Here is a 23489-nt window from a genome sequence, read left to right on the forward strand (position 1 = left end):
GGTACTCTATTGTATTATTTTATTACTTGTTTTTCTGTTTTGAAAAAAAAAAAACCCAAAAAACTTTATTTAATACTTTTTAAATTCTGTTTTTTTAAATTCTGTTTCTTCGTTCCACCTCATGTAAACATGTGATGCGAATGACAAATAAAGCTCCTTGAATCCTTATAGTTCTCATACACATTTTATATGAAGTGCAATTTATGGACCGTGAATGCCTCATCACTTCCGGCCCTGCAGCTCGTTATAGGCAACTTCCCCCGACAAAACCTTTTCTCCATTAATTTCAATCTTCTGAAGAAAATAACTGTAGTAACGTCTTGACAGAGTTTTACTGCTTTATGGCTCAGTCAGCACCATTATACTTGTATATTATATATAATGTACATGTATATATAACACCAACCCCTGTTATACTGTGGTTCTGTTATTTGACTCATGTGCATCTGATAAGGATTCTTCCTGAATGTCTGTGAAGACATTCCCCCACTACCTGCATCCAAACAAGTGACAATAAATAAAGAATGGATGGATGGACCACATTCTGTGCAATCAAAAGGCAAAACATTTTATTAGATAAACAGTGAGTTTTTAAAAGAAACTTTGGATCATGATGTCTGATGGCATATATACCAGGTCTTGGTTTTTACATTTCTTGAAAAAATCTTTGGTCACTTCCACAGACTGCTAAGTGTAAGTCTACGCAAGAGATCGAACAGGCCTGACTGGTCTGTGTTCTCCAGTTTGTCATCTGGGATGCGAGAAAGTTCAGTAACGATGTTTCCGTGCCTCAGAAACAACTTAAATTCATTGAGCTTCTCCCTCCTAAAGCCTCTCTCCATCTGATGCTGCCGTTGGTCCCTGATGAAGTCAAGTCAAACAAACAAAGGGGTATGACTTGACCATAACTTAACTGGCGGATAACTGATGACAAGCTACACATCCAGTTCAATCACAAGCTTATTAACACAATTTTAAAACTATAAATCATCCACTTGCATCCTATCACATTAAGATTTGCAGCATGAAGTCAGAGTAAACTGATGTTACTTACTTTCTGCATCACTGCAGGCAGCTTATTCACAGTGTTTGTCTAGGAGGAAGAAAATGATAAATTACAGGATGCTTTTATAAGTATTTTATAAATATTTAGAATACAAAAGGATCACATCCGACGTTTCTTTTTTAGATTTGGGAAGTATTTTCCTAATTCATCTCTATGGGTTTGAAGTTGAGATTTGCCAGGCTGAAACATTTTAAAGGACTGGATTAGAGCAGAACAGTTTCAGATCATTTGACTGCACAGGGCCTGCAACACTGTGTTTGAATGCAAACAAATGTTTGAGCAGGCTGCTGGGAAGATTCATACTAGTCCAATACTACAATCACTTTCAAAGTGCCAAGCATGAAAGCTGCTTTTCAAATTAATAATTAAAATAGTAAAAATCCCTGCTGCAGGTTGTAAGAATTAAACTTGCAGGTTTTCTGTTATCTTTACAGTCTGTGTTAAATCATTTATGCATCATAAATTAAGAATAAAACCTAATGAAAAAATATTTTGATGTGGTTCTGTTGGCTTCATCAGGTGATGGCCTCCAGCTCGCACTGGAACGGTTCGCAGCCGAGTGTGAAGCAGCGGGAATGAGGAGCAGCACCTCCAAATCTGAGGCCATGGTTCTCAGCCGGAAAAGGGTGGAGTGCCCACTCCGGGTCGGGGATGAGTTCCTGCCCCAAGTGGAGGAGTTCAAGTATCTCGGGGTCTTGTTCACGAGTGATGGGAGCCGGAGATCGACAGACGGATTGGTGCTGCGGCCGCTGCACCGGTCCGTCGTGGTGAAGAGGGAGCTGAGCGTAAAAGCAAAGCTCTCAATTTACTGGTCGATCTACGTCCCTACCCTCACCTATGGCTACGAGCTGTGGGTAGTGACTGAAAGAACAAGATCGCGGATACGAGCGGCGGAAATGAGCTTCGCCCAAAGGGTGGCTGGCCTCTCCCTTAGCGATAGGGTGAGAAATTCAGTCATCCGGGAGGGGTTCAAAGAAGAGCCGCTGCTCCTCCACATCGAAATCAGCCAGCTGAGGTGGTTCGGGCATCTGACAAGGATGCCTCCTGGGTGAGGTGTTCCGGGCGTGTCCCACCGGGAGGAGGCCCCGGGGCAGACCCAGGACACGCTGGAGAGATTATATCTCATGGCTGGCCTGGGAACGTCTTGGTGTTCCCCCAGATAAGCTGGAGGAGGTGGCTGGGGAGAGGGAGGTCTGGGGCTCTCTGCTTAGGCTGCTGCACCTGCGACCCGGCCCCGGATAAAGGGAGGGAGGGAGGGATGGAAATATTTGTCTCAAGGTTGTCTGCACAAATATTTTTTACAACAAATATTCACATTGCATGCTGATACTGCATGTCAATATATGAATCAGACTCTGTATCAACGGATATTCACTATCAAAGGACTCGAATCCAGATTAGAGCCACAAAAACTTTATCCGAATATTTCCTGGCTTTAAGTGTTGTGACGGTTAACAATTATTGTTTCACCGAGTACACAGTAAGTGTGGATGAAGCAGAACGAGTATTACTGGGTATAAAGAGTGGAAAGTTTTGTTTAATTATTACCCTCTGTAGCCTTTGATGCCCCAAACCAGTGTTTTTTTGGCTCAACTGAGTTCACCTGCCCCCCGTCATGGTTCTTGAATCTGTTCTTCCTCAGTCTCTGTTAAGTCATCATCTCATCTCATTCAAAGTCCTTCACCCTCCCACTGTTTGTTTTTTTCTTCTAGGATATTGGTATTCGTTTATTTTCCCCAGTTTCCATTCTTGATTAAAAGTTCAGTTCAGTTTTAAACTTGTCTTACAGTCTTAGTTGTGTTTGCAGTGAGGTCCTGAGTAATTTTAGCGCAGAAATGTGAAAATCATTTACTGAGAAGAGAGCAGAGTTAATATTTGTGAACTTACCAACAGTAGTGACACCGGTTACTCCCCTCGAGGATCTTGGACCTGTACAGAAAATATTAAAATGACTTCACACTTATTATAAATCACTGGCACTAAATAATCTAACCGTTTTGTTCTCAAAATGTCTGAAATGTAATCTTTTTTCAAATTTGTCCTGAACTTTCTCTCCCTTATGCACTCACAACATTTCTACCTTTGAATCACGTATTGCCTGAAAGTCTACATTTATCACTTCAGATGGGTCTCTAACATGAACCGTTTATAAGTGGAACTGCACAACATGCATTCTTCTAGATGCAAAAGATTAATAACAAGAACACAACACTGAATACTTTTCTACTTGATAGATTAGCGAAAGCTGTTTGGATCTCACCTTCCCCATAACCAGACTTTGGATGATCGTCTGAAATAAAATACAAAGCAAATAACAATCTAAACAGTAAATGTTATTTTACAGTCACCATAAAGATTTTATACAAAAAGCTACGTGCTATCTGAAGTATTCTATTTAATAGTTAAATGTGACATATTCCAATCTCTTTGAAATAATAATTGACAAGTGAGCAAAATTTAAATGGCTCCAGCCAAATAAAAAGGACCCTGAAAGCTTTGGTGAGTGGGTTGGGATGAATTTAAAAAAAAAAAAACTTATCAAAGCTATGATCTCCATCTTTAAGTAAAAATATATTAAAAACATATTCTTTGAGAATATCATGTTTTCTGACAATAGTATATTAAAAATAACAGTATCTAACCCTTTGAGTGTGCATTAGGATATACAAATTTGATTTGTTTCATTTCAATTACTGACCTTTTTGGAGTTTACAGGTCCAGACAGGTTCATACACCGGTTCATATTTTTTGGACAAAGCATACTGAAGTTTTAGATTGAAGCATCCTTTGGGATTTTCAATGTACACTTCATAGAAGTTGGAGTCCTGGCCATTATATCTGAGGGTTATTTTCTAGTTAAAAATATAACAGAGAAGGGAGAGGAGTTAGTCCAGTTCCATCAGAAGCAAAATAATAAAAATAAAAGACTGCAAAGAGTCAACTGAATATGCAGCTGCTCTGTGACTTAACCTGGAAATCTATCAGCAAGTCTGATGACAAAGCTTCTGGTGAAAGTCACCAATTTTTCAGTGCTTCTGGTCCACACAGTGGATTCTCAGGCCAGTATTTCAATTATGTCCACACGTTCTTTATTGAGGAACAGAGACGTTTAACAAGGTAAATAAAAAGCTAAACCATCTTTGGGTGACAGCCGATGGTTTCCAGATTGCATTCCAGCAAATGCAAAACCTGCTCTAAGTAACCGATTGAAAGAACTATTAGTGGACTACAAATGGAAACCAGAAATCTTCCTGACTCTTGCTCACAGGACAGTGTATTCAAATGCATTTATCTATTCATAGAGTAGTGAAGAAATGTGACAATATCTTACTGCAGATTCCTCTGTGATTCCCACCCATACTGGTCACACTATTTACAACCCGTCGTAAAAATGCTCTGATCCTAAAGCACCACAGTTGCTGACAGAGTGTAAAAAGCGTACCTTTGGTTGAATTTCTGCCGAGTGGGTGTCGGCTGTGAGGGAGAAACCATGATGCATTTTGAGGTACTCATCTGGGCGTGGCTTGGTAATTTTTTCATATCCATAACACAATTCTTGCTTGTCCACTTTCTGTGAGGAAAAAAAAAAAAAATTCAACTCAGTATTATCCAATCACAACACCAGGTGCCTCAAGGTGCTTTCTGTTGTGAGGTAAAGACCCTACAAATATACGTCAAGTCCAAAAGTCCTTCAGGATTGCCTCAGCATTTCCATCTGTTGTCTTTAAATACAGTTTAAAAACAATGTATGGAGTTTACTCTAAATTAGTGTAAATACATTTGAAGAAAAAGTGCTGTTGCCGAGAATAAAGATATTATTCAAAGCAGACTTAAAATAATATTTATAACACTCTACTTTTGTATCCTGTTTGTTTCCAGAACTCTAGGATTATATTTCATATATAATTTATATTCAGCTTTTCATTAACAATTTTATAATGTTATTATCTGCTGTGGCTATAAATCAGTGAGATTATATTTTACTTAAGTCGGTAAAATGTAACATTATCTGACAGACAGATCTCATGACTCGTACATGAAGATTAACCGTTTTCTGTTGTCACTGCAACTGCATTCACATACATCATTAATCCATGGGTTACCAAAACAAGTGTTTACAGCCAGCTTATAAAAAGAAAACTGAAATATTTTCCACAAATGTATACATTCTATCTTAAAGTAAAATGACTTCCTTCTCTTAATATTCACTTTTGTCCCTTAATTCTTTTTTTAATTATCTTAAAATAACTTTTCTTATGAAATACTACTCTCCAAATTTGAACATCTATCTTCTAATGAAACAGACCATATAAGTAAGATTGCCACCTTTCAAAGTTTGTGAAGTCCCTGAAACACAATCGCAATTTCCCTAGAGTAGACCAGAGGAGTCTTCCCTTTCTAGTAATTAGAAAGAATGCATATTCCGCATTGGCTCCACTTTTCAGCCCTGCAAGTTAAAGCCATCATTCAACTACAGCATATGTCTAATACTCTATTGGGGTCAGTCTGAGTCTGTGTTATTTTTCCTGTGACAAATACAGATTCAGTTACCCGTTGTAGAGCAGGATCATTTGGAATCACAAAGACGTGGAGTTTGAGGAATGGGGTGTTGGGTTTGTAGTATAGCAACACGTTACAGCTGATTTTAACAGGGGGGCCCATCTTCATCACGACTGCTTTCGGAAAGTAAGTTAACTCGTTTAACTTGACGTGTGATGCTGTGACCTCACGCACTTCTTCTACAAAATCTCCGCAGTCATCTAGATGCAGGACTGCAAACTTGTCGGGGATGTCATCTGCACAAAAATACACAGAAAACACAAAGAGAAAGAAGAAAGTTTGGATCAGAAATGCAAAAGTTTTTTAATATATTAGTAACTTCTTCATGTCCTCTTACCTATACAAACCCAGTGTGGCAGGTGCATTTCACTTAACTGCCCAGCAGTGACTGCAACATCAATTACAGGACCTGCAGGCATGTACTGTCTGCTTTCCACTCTCTCCATGTGTCCTCCCCAAGAGCAGAAGTGGTACTGAAAGCTGATCTTTTCCTTACAAACCCAGCGCAAGCCAGAGACACTGCATTCAAAGTCTCCCGCTTCAGACTGAAGGCTAAAGTGAAAAAATAAAAAGGAACACAGCGTCATTTTTAACACTTCATTTTATGTCAAATGCAGAATTAAGATTTTGCAAAACTGGGTCTTCTTCTGGCAAAGAAATCTGAATCACTGTTGATTTCCCGTAATTCACCTGTAAGTTGGAGCCTTGTCTGCATCTGTAGTGTTCACCCCAGGCTCAAGTTTAGTCCAGTTGCTGGAATGCTGCTGCAGAAGACAATCAATTAAATAAGTGCAGATTTTACATTGTGTAACACCACATATATGAACAAATACATATTTAAAAAAATTAATGAAAGAAACGTGAGTGAATGTATGAAAGTACCATCATAGTTGCACAACCCTCGATCTCAGAGCTTCTGGAAGCTTCTTGTCTTGAAACACAGAGAATTTAAGTGGACAAACTACAAAGTACAGTGCAAATGAAGCAATTTAGGTCAGGATGCTTCAGGAGAGTTAATAAAACACACTCAAACATCAGTCTCTATTTTATTCCTTAGCTGTCCTCTCCTATCAAGTAAGCCAAGTGATAAAACTTAAATCTGGGTCTCCTGAAGTGTCATTTCCACACAGAGGAAACCTGTTTGCATCAAGAAATTCCATGATTTTTGCACACTGACTAATCAGCCTCTCATTTCTCTAATTTGCACCTCATCTTTTGTTATACTGAACAATGTCTCAATTGCTGAAATAGATCTGGAAAAGAGAGGAGCCTTTGACAGAGCACCATAATCACGAACGCAGAGGTCTAGCCTGAGTATTTAAAAGAAAGGTATAAAAGTAGAATAGGTGGAATATACAAACCACTGCAGGAGGAAGAATCTACAGACAAAATGTTTGGATTCATACTTTGCTTCAGTTATTTAAGCTGTTTAACTTCATGATCAAACTGTCTTACGTCCACTGTGTGAGATTAAAGGAGGGGGGGTAGAGTTTTTCACATGTTGTGAATTTAATTAAAGGTTATTCAAACTATTAAAAAGGCTATGGACAGAGTTACAGTGTAATGAAATCACGATAAGCAATCATGAGGCGACAGCAGACACCCTGCATCCCCTACCGAACGATTTTTAAATTGTTTAGATTAATTTCAAACCACCTCATATTTCAGCAGCCTGCTACTAAATAACTTTTAAGAATATTAAAATGTTAAAACGCCTTTAAATGTCATTTTTAGAACAAAAACCTGCTGCAGAAAGACTGAATGATAGCTCGTATACAGACAAACTATGGCGTTACATTCAGTTGACGCTAAACGCGGAAATAAAGCTCACTCGCTTTCTCTCCCGTTGTTTTACGACTTGCTTATTTAAATTAGAAGCTCTGAAACGGGGAAAAGGTTAGGAAACAGCACTGGCTCTTTCAATAACACGCTCAAACCAGTGAAGTCTAAAAGTTAGTTATAGCCTAGGCTTTAAAATAGCGTCCCCACACGAACCGTTTCTCCAGCCTCTTCACTCCTAACATGAACGCTCACTTCCCTGCGCACAGTCGCAATGCAGTTTGTGTAACAACGGTGCATTTGTCTTATAGGCTAATACTTCAACTTACATGGAAAAAAGTTTATGTGTTTTTAACATTCACACCAATTACAAGACAAAAAATACCTTTTCCTGTATCCTACACAAGCCCCGCCTCCCGACCGAGTTCCACCAATAGAATCTCCGGGTTCTTTTCCTGGTTTGTGACAAGTTGTAGCAACATCCGGTTGTTTAAATGCCATATATCCGTCCAATGATTATCTTCACAAGAAATTCAATATAGATACGACCGCATGCACTTTCTGCAGTACTGATGTTGAAACTACAGAGCATATTTTTTAGTTCCAGATGTTTTTGGGATGATTTTCAGTACTGGTTAACCTCTAAAAATTTTGACTGCCCTTCTCTAACCTTTCAAGTAATTAGATTTGGCCTACAAACAGAAAATAAAAAAATAGACTTTGGGATTAACAACTTATTTATAGTTGCAAAATTTTTCATTCACAAATGTCGCTTCTTGAAAACGTGTTTTGCTGGCTTTAAAAATGAAGTCCTGCTGTGGAAGGCTTCATTGGATAAGTGTAACTTAGCTCACACCTTACTTGAATTTTTGATGCAGCTTTTCAATTGATGTAGCTAGATTGTATGTGCGTACTTTTGTTTTTACTTTTATATGATAGGTCACCTTACTGTACTTGTATGCTGTTTTATGGTATCTCTCACCTATACTGTTCTTTAAATGTTCTTTGTTCGACGACTGCTTTGTTCTTAACTACTTATACCTGTATATAACTTTTTGTTGATATGTAAAATAAGTGCTGTAATTGTTATTTTGTTTGACCAAAAAAAGTATATAATGGAGGAGACAGCGATTTTGATCAATCCTGCACCACACAAAAAATAATTTAACCCCACAGAAATTAAAGAGTACCTGCAGAATCACAAAGTAGAAAAAAATGTGTGCTTTCAGGCTTTTATTCTTAATAGAATCGGAGTTTTGTGTTCCTCACAGAAATAGTTCACTATTTCTCATTTAAAATATATGTTTTCATCAAATTTGGATCATTTGTATTCATTTATTTAGACTGTATTTATTTATTTGCGACGAATTCTGTGTGAAGAAGCAATCTTTCACGGCGTATTAAATGTAATTTTAGTCAAATCTGTGTGCTTTTCTCACGGTTGCGGAAGGATCTGCTTATAAATCAAAGTTGAGCTTAAAGTCTTTAAAGATTTCGTTATTTTTAAAGCAAATGTTACCGCGTTTTCCAAACACCGTCATAATAAATAAACGAAGTCTAGTAGACCTGCGTTTGTCCCTCTAAACACATGGCAGCGTGCAGACAAATGTTGCTTAAGTGGGAGTGTGTGCTTCAGCTCTTCTCTCTGGTCGCAGGGAGGCTCAATCTTCGCTTTATTACTTGTTAAACCTGATACCTCACTTAACAAATGTGCTCGGAGGGGAAGTGACTTTCTGGTTCCCACGCGAAACACACGTGAGAGGTTGTCACACGGGTCCAAAACAAGCTGTTATTTTGTTGTGATCATGTAACCAAACATGGCGACGTGAGGAGTCGCGCGTAAAACCATGGATTTTACGCATATCAAAGTTTCTTTTGAAAACCATTATACAAGAAATCAAACATCGCATTTTAATAATTCAGACTAAAATGTGAAATAAAATGAAATCCCGTGTAGATTATCTAAAACAGAACAAAAGCTCAAGCTGCTTGTGGCTGGATGTGGAGCATACACTCAAAAAAGTCAACTAAGGCAGTTGTTTGATTAATTCAATAGACATTTGTCTATTTAACATGAACATATTGAGTTTAGGTTTTTAAATCATTATCAGTTGTTGGTTTAACATAAAATAACAAAAAGTTTAATGAACTAGATTTGCATTCTTCAGTTCAATTAAATGTAATTATTTTAAATCAACAACTCTAAAACCGATGCCTAGTGCGCATGCTCAAACTTCCCAAAAGTGAAGAGGCGGGAACGCGGAGAAGTTATATGTGTTCAGTGGACTGCCATTTCCCTCTGCGGAATCTTCCACAATACAGGTAAGTAATAAATAACTCAAAATATCTTAGTCAAACGAAGTTGTTTTGTCCATTAATTGTTTAACAATGTTTTTAATTCCAAATGTGTAAGTTGTCATTAGACAGCGGGAGTGGAGCAAATACAGTGAAAATCTGGTATTAGACGGTGCCAATCGGTACCGTCTAATACCTGATTTATAATCCGCTCTGGGTATATTTATACTATTATTAGCATTTCCACTTCATTGTTTTTCTTTTTTTTTTTTTTACCCGTTTTTGCAGTTAGTCTTATAGTGTTTTTAGCGGTTATTGATATGTTTAATTCAATATTTAACACGTTTGTAATTCACTTTCAAAGTAAATGAAGTTAGCTAAAGCTAGTATGGTTGTCTCATTGAACTTCTACCTAGCTCTGTTAGCATTCACTTTGGTTTTAAATGACGGTTATTGCAAGACATGGTCTTTGTTCACTTTTTTTATTATCATTTGCATTTTTTCTTTCTTTCTTTCTTTCTCTCTCCTTTTATTTTAAGCATTCGGCCTCTCACAGTAATGCAAGTTAAACTAGCATGCGCGATTTGCTAAATATTAGCTGTGTCCAAATTCAGGGGCTGCATCCTTCGAATTGACTTGATGCTAGTGCATGGGAAAAAGAGCATAAACACGAGGTCAGAGGAAAAGGCAATGGCGGATAGTTATGAAAATTGCCTGTGGGACCTTTACCGCAACTACCAGCATCTTTATTGCATAGTGTGAAACACTGCTATTACATTTAGCAACAGATTGGATATTTATCTGTGAATTTTATATTGCAAGAGGTATTTATATGTATTTGTATTTTTTTTATACATTTGCAACAAAGTAAAAAAAAATCCACTGTGGAATTTTTATAAAATAATTTTTTCTGTTTTCTTTACCATAGTAACACCACAAAGAAAGCTGACCCCTTTTTCTGATTGTTTGTGCCTCCTCTTTAATACATGGTAAGCCTTTTACCATCATATATTTTTTATGATAGTTTTATGATTTAATCAAAATGAAAAAAAGGTGCCAATAAAACTATCCTTAAAACTGCTTTTCTTTTTTTCTTTCAGTGACTTGTATGTGGCAGTGCAAGCGTTGTTCCATCAGGGAGAGTAGTAGGTACAATTATTGAAACACTGTACAGGGCTCGCAAAATGGCTAGCCCGACGTCCCAGGGCTAGCGATTTTTCCAGTCGGGCTACCAAAATCTATCTCTGCCCTGCCCGTCGGGCTGTCATAAGAAGGAAAAATATATGTCAATGCTTCTGCATTCTTTCGGAAATGTAGCTGGGTAATTATGTCATTGGCATCGGTGAGCCACTGTCAATATGTGACATATTGAAATCGCGTTTGAATTTGCGCTTGTTTTTTGCTTTCACTTTGCAATAGCGCGACCTGTGTATAGAGAGCGACAGCACTGATCTGTGAGTGATGATAATTTGTGCACCAATTCCTCTGACATCGTCTTATCAATCGTTAGCTTACTATGCAAACATGACAAGTGAAATCTCCCGCAGCTTAAACATGTGAGAGGTTGATCGCGCAGACAATCGCTGAGTGTTATGTGAGTGCGTGTGTAAAAGCAGCAGGATATTAATTGTAGTTCTGCTTAGCCAAATAAGACAGGTCAGGGTGAAGAAGTGACAGCCAAAGAAAAGCTTACCACAAAACGGAAAAGTTATGACAAATCAGACTATAAGGCAAAAAGAAAGTGCAGCTTTATGGTTTCATGGACAAAAGAATTTCTGTGGCTGCAACATGACGAGCTATATAACCGGGGCTGCACATAAGTGGTCCGCAAGTGCGTATTTGCTGTCAAAATAAAAAACGCGCACAAGATAAGAAGTTGCAACGCGTGTTTGCATACATAAGATTTTCTGGAGGAGGACATATTTGTTTAGAACTCTTAAATATGTCGAAGAAGCTCCTTTAAGCAATTACTTTGGTTTTCCTCCACCTCCAAAGAAATGTCAGAAGGAGTCCGAACCACAAAAGAAGCGCGTATTCTCGCAAAAGTGATTGCAGGAGGTGAGCTGGCTTCAAACAAATGATGAACACACAGATGTGGTGCAGAATGTGCCGTGAAAATCCCACTCTAGCGGACAAAAACAGTGCCTTTTATATGGATGCAAACGTGCGTTGCAACTTCTTATCTGTTGCGCGTCTTTTATTTTGACAGCGAATGCGCACATGCGGACCACTTATGTGCACCCGTGTAAATAACATAATGTTCTACCGGGTGTGTTGTTGGTTTTCCCTCGATTTCTGAGTCGACAAGCGCCTTTGTTACTGGGACCAGTCATTTTAAGAAAGGCCCCCATTAGAAATGGATTATTGCTCAGTCTGCAATATCTTTCCCAGAACAAACACCAATTGCAAATAATATACTAAAAATAAACCTGAAAAATCTGTTTAGAACAGCATACTGTGTTGCAAAGAGTGAACTACCACTGGTGCAATTTAGCAGTCTTTGCAAACTTCAAAAAGCAAATGGCCTAGATCTTGGTTCCACTTGCCTCTTACTTGTGACTTTAGTGGAAATTTCAAATTCAGTATCTGACACAGACTGATTCATGTCCTACACAGACAGCACTGATGTCTGCATGGTCTTCTAAAAGCAGCTTTAGTCAGCTTAGATGTGAAGTGAGTGAAATATACAGTTGCGTTTTTAATCAATGTATTTGTTCTCTATTGCAGATTGAGAAGGAGTTTCTGCGAATCACCACAAAGCCTCTGCTATCTACTTTCTTTGCCGAGCTTGACCAATACGCGCCACGCTTAATGGAAATCTTTCTGACCAAAGGAGGGACACGTGGAAAGAAAATAAGAGGTCTCATGCTTGCCATCTCCAAGGTTTGTATTAGGATTGAGTAGACTTTGTCATAGGCAGCAAAAATAACTTTTATTTGGAGATGAAGTTGTCAATTTTGTTTGTTTGCTTAACAAGTGGTACATGCCAGGTTCTAACCTAAAGAATAATTATGCAAGTTAACTGATTACCCTAGCTTTAAGAAAAACAGACTGGTTTTGGCTCATATTATCTCCTCCTCCTCTCCAGCATGACAACATCCATACCAGACGAGCATGCATCTTGAAGTCTTTGTGCATCCACCTAAACGAAGACTATGAGAAGTTAATAAAGGAGTACTTGGTGAGCCATTGTGCCAGCATGTTGTCTGTAACATTCTCATACAAATTGTGACGTTGCCTCAAATGCAAATCATTAAAATTAAAATTTTGAGATTAGCAACAAGACACCTGGTATTGGGGAAAGGATGTCTTGAATACCAAACAGTATTAAGCGTTGCAATAAAGAATTTCTGGAATTTGGTATTGGAAGGAAAGAAATTTATGCATACTTAAACTTGATACACAAACATACAATGCATTTAACATGCATCAAGACTATATTGCTTTTGAATCTGTACTTGGATTAAAACAAGTCCTGTTGTTTTTTCATTGTTATGGTCATCAGTATTTGTAAATAGAAATGTCTATGAACTTTGAGCTGTTTAGTACTAACACTTCTATACCTGTTTTATTTTAGCAGCTGAGTTAGCCTTTTCTCGAGTCCTGTCCCCCTAAGTTACTCTTGCTACGTCCGACAAACAAATGGTTTCCTCTGCGCACCAATGGGTACCCGAATGTGCGAGCAGACATGCTTCATAATGTTCGGTACATTTACCTGGGAATGGGGCCATACACACTGTTTAATCCATTCACGTTGTTTTTGACTTTGTGAATGGAAAGAACACAACTCCTCCAGACACAATCTCTCGGCGTATCGGTGGGCACACCGCTTCTCCATCTTGCTTGAGGTTAATGTTTGTCAGACACAGTAACGGTTGCTATAATGTGTAATTGGACAATGGCCCTTTCGGGGGAGGGGCCGGTGAGAGGTCAATTATGCCACCTCTTTTGACATGAGAGGTGTATTTTATAATTTATGTATTGGAGTAATTACTAACAACTACTTTAGTGGTGTAATTTTCTGTTTATTACTTTGACTACTTGGATTTTATGAACAGCATAGAAACAGTTGTTTAAACAATCTCTTAAATTTTACTTTGTTGTCTTATATTTTTTCATGTAGGATACGGACAGCGAAGCAAAAAGCTGCATGGAGCAAACTGTGATGGGGGTGTACGTCATCCAGAAGGAGGGTGCTGAACCTGAAGATGACCCAGAGGACGTTGGTGTCGTGATTGAGGGTGTGGAGGCTAACACTGATTTGGGTAACATTGCACAAGCATGTGCTCTGTTGTTTGGACTCATATACCGTTTGAACCTGAGCTACCCACCAGAACTTAAATGCACCTTTGAAGTCCTCCAGAAGATACTTTTAAATTTTGATGGACAAAAGCTGTCTTCAAAGGTACAGTTTCTGAAAAACAAGCTTATGGGGTGAGAGCACTTGAAAATGACTGATAGGTCTTGAATGGTTCATTGGTGCAATGGTGATTTCCAATATATAATGTTAATATTTGAGTTGTTTATATTTTTTTCTTTCATTTAAATTTTTTTTTTTTTAAAGTTTTTGGATTCTCTCTGTTGGGCAATTCACCTTTTATACAGCACTGCAGATGATTTTTGTTTGTCCTTATATAGATGGCTCAAAATGGATCAGAAGTACTGACAGAAGTACTATGTTGTGTTTATGTATCAAGGTCCTGTAAAGTTTAAGACCACTGCCACCTGTTAAGTTCACTGTATTATTGTTTCCATTTTGCTTGCTAGCATGTTTTAAAACACAGCAAAACTATATTGCTAGCTGTGGAGGACTGCAACCAAAATTAAAAAAATAAATACAGAAATATAAAAATTGGTCAAACTAATAATTATTTCAATGAGATACACCAAACAAATATAGATTTTCATCACCTATGGAATTTTTTGTTGTTGTTGTATTGCCCCCAAAATATTTCTAATTATTTTATTTTATTTTTCCAAATTCACACAATTCGATTTTGTCACATGTTTTAACTTGCCAAGTGGGAGATGTATTTTTATCTTTTAGTTTAATTTTTTAAAATGCAGTCGATATATTGAGCAAATTTTGCATCTGTTTTTAGTTGTGGAAGCTTTGGTTCCAACATATTACCTATGTAAATAAGTATTCTAACATTTTACCTTTTGAAGTATATGCTTGCAGGTGTACAAAAATGGTAAGCTTTTATATTGTCCACTAAATCCAGTTAATAAAGATAATGTTATCATAATCTGATTGTGACTTTTTTTGTAAAGTGGTGGGTTTCTAAATGTGTAACAAATGTAAACAAATCTAATTGAAATAATTTGGTTGAAATGAGTGAAATCATTGCCTTGATTAACAAAGTAGTTGTTGAAACAACAAGATTTAATTCTGTTTTCCTAAACTTTTTAAATTGTGTAGAATGAATTAAAACAAATTTCACTCTACATACTTAAATAAATCACTTCAAATCAATGTAAGTATAGTATGTTGATCCAACGTAATCTGATTACATTAAACCACCAAATGCTAAATGTGTTGGTTTGACATGATCGAAAAGGGTTTATTGTACTTGGTTAAATTGTGTGCAAAAAGGGTGCCATGATTAAATTGTGTTCATCCAACAACAGATTTATGCGCACTTTCACACTTTCATTGCTGATTTAGTGTGGGATCCCCTTACCGAACTCTTTTCCGTCAAAATTGAGCGGTGAAAACGGTATTTAACACTTTATGTATTTACACACTTTTATTCATTTACACACAAATAAACACAAACGTGTCTATAGACCAGGAACTTCTTATGAAAAGTCAACTGTTTACTCTTACTGTGAAAAATACTCAGAATAAAGTTTTTGCATAGGAAGATCAGCACAGACTGGCTTTTTTTTTCCATTAGGGGTTTCTAAAACCTCCGTCAGAGATGGCCATGACAGAGATGGCTATCACATCGGTAGTTAACTTCTGGGTCAAGCTTTGTGCTCGCGCACATGAAAGGGGGCATTTAATCCGTCATGTGATTCTTTTTCTGCAGAAATAATCCTTATGAATGGCAGCTACCAGGACAGGCTGCAGAAAATCATAAATGTTGGGTTTTACCTCAAAGAACAGTAAAAAAAAAAAAGTGTTTTTACACCTCCGATTTATTACTTTATCGCTCGGTTTTGTCACAGATCTTTGTCAAATTTGTCTCACAGGAGCTGATGACGCCTCTCATCTGCACGTGTCTTTCAAACTTGTAACGGGAGCCGCACGCGCCAGAATATTAATAAAGGGTTTAATTAAATTAATCGAATAAAGGGTTACGGTCTCCTTACTTTACAGGGATAAATATGAAAAAATTCGAGTATCAACGCGACAATTGGTTTACGGCCACAGAGGTGACGTCAAAGTTACTGTTCTAGGGTAGTCACGAGGTACGACGTAAACGTTAAGCAGTGGTAACATTCTAGCTACATTAGCAACAGCATTTAGTGGTTTGTTTGTGTTTGTTTTTTCAAATTAAAGCTGTTTGGATCTCGGGTACAAAACAGAAATGTGGGTGTCTTGTTAAAATTCCACTGAACATGTGTTGTCATATACATATATAGCTTACATCAGCACCATGGACAGAGCAACAGAGTTCATCAGGACCTTTGACTGAGAGGTGAGGAAGACCGTGATGTGATCCATGCACACTTCTCACTTTCCAATCTTTCTAAAGCACTCGTACTTCCAAAGGGAATTCCAAATGAAGCCCAACTGTGAGAAGTAAAACAAATTTAATGGAAAATATGCATATGCATGTATTCAGCAGTGTGGACAAGATGGGCAGTACTGACACACTTCAGTTTTCGTAATGCTGTTTTTAGCCTTTACAAGTAAATTACTCCTCTGTGGGAATACATTTATCTTGGCATTAAGATCTAAAACTGAATGGCAATCTTTCAAATTTCTGTGGAGAAATTTTGGCTCAATCTTCTTTGTTGAACTATTTTAAATCAGCAACATTTGAGGGTTTTTTTTTCTTTTCTTAATAGCATGAACGGCCTGTTTTAGACAAGTAAACAAATCTCGATAAAACATTGCATAAACATCATCTGGGGTACCATGTACCAACATCTGGATTATTAAATTGTAAAGATCCTACAGTTACACAGAGAAAACAACTACAATCAGATAAACTCCTATGAGCAAGTACTGGGCAAAAGGTGGAAGGAAAATTCCTCTTTAACAGAGAAAAACCTCAAACAGAACCAAATTCAGGGAGAGACAGACATCTTCTATGAGGGTGAGCGGAGTGAGAGAGGACAAAAGTGGGAAGTCTGTGGAAGAGAGAATTTAATAATAACTGATTAAAAGCAAAGCAGTATGTAAACACACATCCATGCAGAGGGGTTGTCTTTAACACAGAAAAGCCCATTAATAGATTAAATTTTCCATCGCATTTTTAAGTCAATATTATCATTTCAGAATAAACTTTGTCAAAACTAAATTCACAAGCAAGAGGAGGATTCTCACTCTTGGTCTCAGACATTCGGGGCTCCACTGCATGTCAGAAAAGATGTTATACCTTTTCCTTTCAGCACACTGATCTGACAAGTTCAGCTGATCTTTCATCAGAAAGAGTTTTTCTTCAATAAAAACCTCCAGGAAGCATCAGATCAGTATATAAAATCAGCTTAACATCATGGAAGCAATAAAGCAGAGGGAATGAGAATGAAAGGCACAGGACAAGAGAGGACATGCTTTATCTGTAAACTATTTTGGCCAACAAGGCAGCTTAACACAACACTGCTTTTCACATGAAGCGAAAGGCTTTCCCAGAAGGTCAACCTTCATTCATTACTGAATCATTAAATACTACACAAATCAGAATCAGAATACTTTATTAATCCATAAGGGAATGATGTGGGTTACTGTTGCTCCAAGACAGTAACAGTAACAGACTAAACAATTTCAACAATACAATATGTTACAGATTTTACACATTTAAGAAATAGCACTAATATATACAGCTCACTCAATAATAAATATCAAGAATTAGCAGAGGTGATTATAAATAAATATCAAGAAACACTGACTTGTTGCGCTGACTTTGACATACATCACTTAAAAGTACACACAAACCATTACTTTTTAAATTTGACATTTTTATTTACAATTCAAGTTTATTTATAAGGCAATAAATGGTAAAAAAAAAAAAAAAAAGGTAAATGGCCTGTATTTATATAGCGCTTTATTAGTCCCTAAGGACCCCAAAGCGCTTTACATATCCAGTCATCCACCCATAAATCACAACAGTCATCCCAAATCTCTGTGTACTGTAAGGGAAGGACCCTGCAGTATTTGAGAGATAACCCCAAAAAGGATTTAACAATCCCCTATGAGCAAGCACTTTGGCGACGGTGGGAAGGAAAAACTCCCTTTTAATAGGAAGAAACCTCCGACAGAACCAGGCTCAGGGAGGGGCAGCCATCTGTCGCGGCTGTTTGGGTTGATGTACGTTTTGAACTGTTGTGTGTATTGCCTGATCAAGATGGTACGAGTCTAATGAATATTGTTATACTCCAGTCAAGATTTTATAGCTAATTTAAAACAGCTTTAACCAAATCAAGATTTTGTTGTGCCTCTTTAAAGACACGCTCAATACTTACCTCATCTTGCTATTTTAAGGAATCAGTCTGTCTGACAGATTCCTGTCCTGTCAGTCTCACTGATGCTTTCTTCTCTAAGATTTGACTGAGATTCATGAATTTCAGTTCAAATCGAGAAAAATGTCATCTTCTGAATCACTATGAAATTGCTCACAGGATTCATCACATGGTGTATCCACATGTGTAGAACAAGTATTGTTGAGTGAATTAATTCTGCCAGTCAAAAACATGAACTCTTCATATGAGTACTGCTGAGTTTCACTCAGGCACTCCGAGCCTAAAGTTTTCTTATGGACCCAGCTCAAAGCTTGTGAAACTTTTTTCTTGAGTCTAAACAGACAGTTTCCCCAAAATCTAAAGAAAATGAGACAAATTACAGTGAAGCAACAGGTGATAACTATAAGTGGTCCTCCTATTGGCCCTATCTCAACGGCGACTTTGGTAGAATAATCAAAATCTTCTCTAGTCAAAGGGAATAAAATTCGAAGTATTCCTCTGATTTTCGAAAGGCCATCTACCGCCATGTTGAGAAAAGTTGTCACGGTTGCTGAACCTCTGTGAAATTGCTCACAGGATTCATCACATGGTGTATCCACATGTGTAGAACAAGTATTGTTCAGTAAATTATCTCTGCTGATGACAGACGTGTGCTGTTCAGCTGTGTTCTGCTGATTTTCACTCAGGCACTCCAAGCCTGTTGTGTAATTCAGTGACCTTTGATCTGTGAGCCTGTTGGCTACAGAATCTGTCTCAGTATTAGGTGGACAAGACTCTGCCTGTGGTTGTGCCAGAGCAGATCTCACGAGCTGTCGAGCCTTTTTAAAAGCCCAAGGAATCACATGATGAGTCAAAAGCAAGAGAGGCATGCTTGCTATAAAGCTAGTTCAATGGAGATTACAGAAACTGTCTAGTACGATCCTACGTTTAGTTTTACAATCCTGCAAAACAGAGGTTTGTCCGACGTATTGTCAAGGTGCTGCGTGTAAGGGGGATAACTTCTATTTAAGGGAAACAGATCAAATCAACTGACAGATAAAAAAAAAAGATCAAAGGAACAGCCATGACGTCAAGGTGATGTCACAGTTGAGTTTTAGCTTCTGTGTTACGGTAACATTCCTGCTACCATGGCAACAGTCTTCATTTTTTATTGTCTTTACATTGAAGCTGCTTGTTTCTCAGTTAGTGCTTCAGTTGATGCACAAAAATATGGGTGTTGTCTTTAAAAATCACTGTATCATATATAGAAAATCACATATATTAATGTACAGATTGTATCATGCGGCGTAGTCATAAAGGATTATCACATGTTAATATTTCGCTACAGCAATATTATACGCCAAATGTTTAAAGCTTCTATCAGCATGATGGACACAGTCCATCAGGACTTTTGACTCAGAGTGGACGTTTTGTCACCAAAACTAGAGGAATTTATTATTTGACGAAGTTGGTGTTTTAAAGGTCCGAGTCTCGTGCATGAGACGTGCATAAAATTAACTTTTTACGCGCAACTTGGCACATTACTGGGATTCCAGGACTCCAGTTTCAGCCAGTAGTTTCTAAACATAACAGGGAGCAACATTGCCTGCTTACTATAAAAAGATCAACATGTTTTACAATCTGCAATAAACACCCCCAATCTTTATTTTGGTTTTGAATTTTTGAGAGAATGATATCACATTAACAACACGTGAAGCAAGTATATTAATCCCATGACCACTGAGCTTATTTCCCACTATGTGAAAGAATGGTTGTTTAGTTTTTTGACAGTTCAATGTAAGTAAAAAGGAAATATCATCAAATAAATATGAAATATAATTATAAAAACAACAAACACGTCAAAGAGTTACTCGATTTGCATTTAACTCAGGATCACAATAACCAAAGGCAGCTTAAATAGTGCAGTCAGTAGACCACAGGTTAGCTAAACTGCAGGCTAACACTGCCTTTGTGAGCTAAAGTAAGTAACAGATGAGACCAGTAAATAAAATCAAGTTAGCAAACTTCAGCACAATAAGACACAACTTTGTGTTTTTTATGAGCATCAAATAATATAATGTCATTTTGGGGATCAGTCAGGGGCCATAAATTACAACAGACAGGACTAATTACACATTTCAGATTTTTGTTTTGTTTGTTTGGTGACAGGATAAATACTGATCACAACACAATTTATAGGTTTGTTTCCACTTTCACCACTGCTGGTCACTGATATGGGATATGATAGGTATGTGTAATCAATGCATTTGAGTCATTCTATACTCCAGGATCATCTTTACCGGTTACGAGGGGATTTCACCAAGAATCTAAAGATGAATACAGACTGAAAGGCGCCGCTGTGGGAGCCCATCATTAATCCACCGGCGCGTGCAGCTGCTGCGATAAATGAGAGCTGCACGCGCCTGTGAAAGGTGTTATCAGCTCGTGTGAGGGTTATTTACATGTGTGACCAACATCCGCCCAAACAGTGTGAGATCAGACAAATGACTGTAAACTTCCAGGTGATCATTATGGAAGGAGAAATGAGATGTGTCCTCAGGCGACAGGTTCTCGGTTCAGCGCTGCTAGGAAGAAAATGTTTATGGAGCCCCGCAAAACGCGAAATACAAAAACTCATTCAAGGATAAAAGCTTTCAGTAGTTGTCTGACTTTTTTCTTTTTATTCACAACTCTTCACATTTTAATAATCATTCCCTCGGTACAGAATATTGGCAGCCGTTTTCCTCAGCCTTGAAAGCCTTAAAAAAAACGTGGTCAGAAGTCTGTGTATCAATCCAGCTGTGAATGCATAATTTTTAGGAGCCCTGCTAGTGGGAAACTGATTTCCACCTCTTCTTCCAGCTACTCTTAATTACGACGTATCGATTTTAACAGGTAATAAAGTGTGACATTCTTCCGCCCGATTCCCACGAGAAAGTTAGGTGAGGTGATCACATGCAACAGAAGAGCTGAGCTTGAGCTTACGCATTTTCTGATCTTATATAACTTGCAAGGAATTCAATTTTAATTCAAGTTTTCTGTCTGGATTTTTGAGAAATTATATTAGATTGTTAGAATAGAATAGAATAGAATAGAATAGAATAGAATAGAATAGAATAGAATAGAATAGAACTTTATTGTCATTGCACATGTCACAGGTACAAGGCAACAAAATGCAGTTTGCATCCACCCAGAAGTGCTTTAGCCATGATATAGATATATTACAATATATATTAGCAATAATATAGATATGTGAGTATATTACAGAAATGGGTCTATTATGGTATGTTATAACGTATGTTATGAATATGCTATAACTATAAGTATGTACATGCTGTGGTGAGTACAAGCGATGTACAGGCTATGAACAGGATATAAATATAAAAAACTATACAGAAATACAAAGTATTCTTGACAGAAATCTATGATCCAAGTAAAATAAATCTTTTTACGCGTAACTGTTCAAATTGTTGAGTCACACGAACAAAACAAAAGAAAATTTAAAAAAAACAAAAACAAAAAATAACTTTCGGCTCGCGTGAGAACCTCCAGCATGTGCTGTGCGTGGGAACCCGAGAGCCACCTCTCCTCCAAGGACACAATGATGCATCAATTTTAACAGGTAATAAAACAACGACTGAGCCTTCTGCTCCACATTCCCACGACTACAAAACGTTTCCCACTATGACACGTATCCAACTTCTGTCTGCATGACATTTTTTTTATTATAATAATAATTATAATAATTAATACTTTTCTATTAAGATCAGTCACCTGACCAACTCAGAAATGCACAACAACCCATCCATCGATTTTCATCCACATAATTCATACTAATTTTTTTTCGAGTTGTATGCTGTGTGCGAAGTTCTGCACTCTTTATTTTAGTTTGTTTTTTTTTTAACATTCAGTCCCCGTAACTTCTTAAATACACGAGATAAAAATTCATCAAGTGTACTTTATCAAACAAGTACACTGAAAAAAGAGCATGTTGGATTTACTTAATTCAATAGTGGACCTTAGTTGCACACAGTTGTTTTGCTTTGGCAGAAACTTAATCAACACAACTTATTCTGTTTTAAAACTGAAATCAAACCAGTTTAGTTCCTATTCCCGAGTCAGACAATATGAATCTTTTAAATCCTTGTAAATTGAGCACACCTAAGGGCTTGGATCACATAAGGTCTCAGGCCACCAGTTGAAGATACTGCACTAAACTCCAAGGTCACAGTAATTGTATGTTGTAATAAGGCAAGCCCGCCTGATTGAGTGAAGCTTGAGAGCTTCAAAGTCTCTAATGACATTGTAAAGAGCCGCTTCCCTCGTGTTTTCCTACAAAAAAGGCACAGAAATCTGTCTCATTGAGCTCATTGGACAGTAATATCTAAGCAACCCTAAATAGATATTTAGTGTGTTAGTACAAAGATTCTTTTGGCGAATGAGCAAATACACTTCATGTGTAGACAGTCTACTACTATGTTGGTTTGTTTTTGGTTATTTCACTGAAAAAAGACTGAAAGAACAAGCTTAGTCAGACAAATTTCTCACCAGAAAACTGTGGCAAATAAAGGATAAGCTTCCTCTGTGCCTGAAACTCAAAGGGTTACATGAGGTGTTAAGACGCGTTTTGCTTCCTGGGACGTCATGTCCCAGGAAGCAGACACGTTTTCTACGCGTGTCTGGTGTCATACCAGACACGCGTAGAAAACAAATGGCCTCTAAGCAGCTGAGGGTGGTGCTGGTGATGGGATAGACGCTAATCACTAGAGAAACAAACGCGGACGAGAGCCATAAGCAGTGTCAGATGTTCGGCTCCATCCTGTCATATACACTGATAAGCTATCGTGACAGATTGTTCAAATAAGGAATAAAGACAAAGATGCGATGCTCCTCTAGTTGGGAAAAGAATGTGAACTAATTCAGTGGTATTAGCTCAAAGAGGTCCAGTCTAACATCAGTGTAATTACAGGTTAATAATAGGAGAAGTTATTGTAGAGAAAAATGTAAACTAAACAACAACAAAAGAATATAAATGATGAATATGAGGGGAAAAATACATGATACGTGATTTCTTAAGTCTTCCTAGTTATATAAACATTTTATCTGATATCTGTACCTGAGCTGAGGTGAGGTGACGCAAACATTTCCCCGTTGTGGGATCAGTAAAGTCTTATCT

General features: G+C 37.6%; 2 protein-coding genes across 8 annotated transcripts; one reads left to right on the forward strand and one right to left on the reverse strand.

Annotated features, from left to right (window-relative positions):
- Positions 1-542: 542 nt before the first annotated feature.
- On the reverse strand, positions 543-7797 carry LOC113032748 (NACHT, LRR and PYD domains-containing protein 1b allele 5-like). Of its 4 annotated transcripts, none has more exons than XM_026185822.1 (11): positions 7735-7797; positions 6509-6557; positions 6317-6390; positions 5964-6178; positions 5618-5862; positions 4509-4637; positions 3765-3918; positions 3327-3356; positions 2954-2995; positions 1055-1093; positions 543-861 (listed from the first exon to the last, which is right to left on the reverse strand). In XM_026185822.1, the coding sequence occupies exons 1-10, from the start codon at positions 7761-7763 to the stop codon at positions 1077-1079; spliced, it is 984 nt and encodes a 327-aa protein (XP_026041607.1). In that variant the 5' UTR covers positions 7764-7797; the 3' UTR covers positions 543-861; positions 1055-1076. The 4 variants fall into 4 exon arrangements, with proteins under 4 accessions (XP_026041607.1, XP_026041608.1, XP_026041606.1 ...); XM_026185823.1 differs by lacking the exon at positions 7735-7797 and adding an exon at positions 7622-7728 and having other exon boundaries at positions 6317-6387; XM_026185821.1 differs by lacking the exon at positions 7735-7797 and adding an exon at positions 7622-7728.
- A 1630-nt stretch (positions 7798-9427) lies between these two features.
- Positions 9428-14949, forward strand: LOC113032841 (uncharacterized). Of its 4 annotated transcripts, none has more exons than XM_026185991.1 (6): positions 9428-9727; positions 10629-10689; positions 10801-10849; positions 12428-12583; positions 12789-12881; positions 13824-14949. In XM_026185991.1, the coding sequence occupies exons 4-6, from the start codon at positions 12512-12514 to the stop codon at positions 14136-14138; spliced, it is 480 nt and encodes a 159-aa protein (XP_026041776.1). In that variant the 5' UTR covers positions 9428-9727; positions 10629-10689; positions 10801-10849; positions 12428-12511; the 3' UTR covers positions 14139-14949. The 4 variants fall into 4 exon arrangements, with proteins under 4 accessions (XP_026041776.1, XP_026041777.1, XP_026041778.1 ...); XM_026185992.1 differs by having other exon boundaries at positions 10801-10845; XM_026185993.1 differs by lacking the exons at positions 10629-10689; positions 10801-10849.
- Positions 14950-23489: the final 8540 nt, after the last annotated feature.

The sequence above is a fragment of the Astatotilapia calliptera genome, chromosome 11, assembly GCF_900246225.1.
Source record: "Astatotilapia calliptera chromosome 11, fAstCal1.2, whole genome shotgun sequence".
NCBI lineage: Eukaryota > Metazoa > Chordata > Actinopteri > Cichliformes > Cichlidae > Astatotilapia > Astatotilapia calliptera.

Excerpts from the sequence above, each read along its gene's own strand:
- LOC113032748 (XM_026185822.1), bottom strand. The coding sequence starts at position 7,763 with ATGTTAAAAACACATAAACTTTTTTCCAT. Across the intron at positions 6,558-7,734 it reads ACACATAAACTTTTTTCCAT|ACAAGAAGCTTCCAGAAGCT; the intron begins GTAAGTTGAAGT and ends CTGTGTTTCAAG. Across the intron at positions 3,357-3,764 it reads GACCTGTAAACTCCAAAAAG|ACGATCATCCAAAGTCTGGT; the intron begins GTCAGTAATTGA and ends ATTTTATTTCAG.
- LOC113032841 (XM_026185990.1), top strand. The coding sequence starts at position 12,326 with ATGTCTGCATGGTCTTCTAAAAGCAGCTTTAGTCAGCTTAGATGTGAA. Across the intron at positions 12,584-12,788 it reads TCATGCTTGCCATCTCCAAG|CATGACAACATCCATACCAG; the intron begins GTTTGTATTAGG and ends CCTCCTCTCCAG. Across the intron at positions 12,882-13,823 it reads AGTTAATAAAGGAGTACTTG|GATACGGACAGCGAAGCAAA; the intron begins GTGAGCCATTGT and ends TTTTTCATGTAG.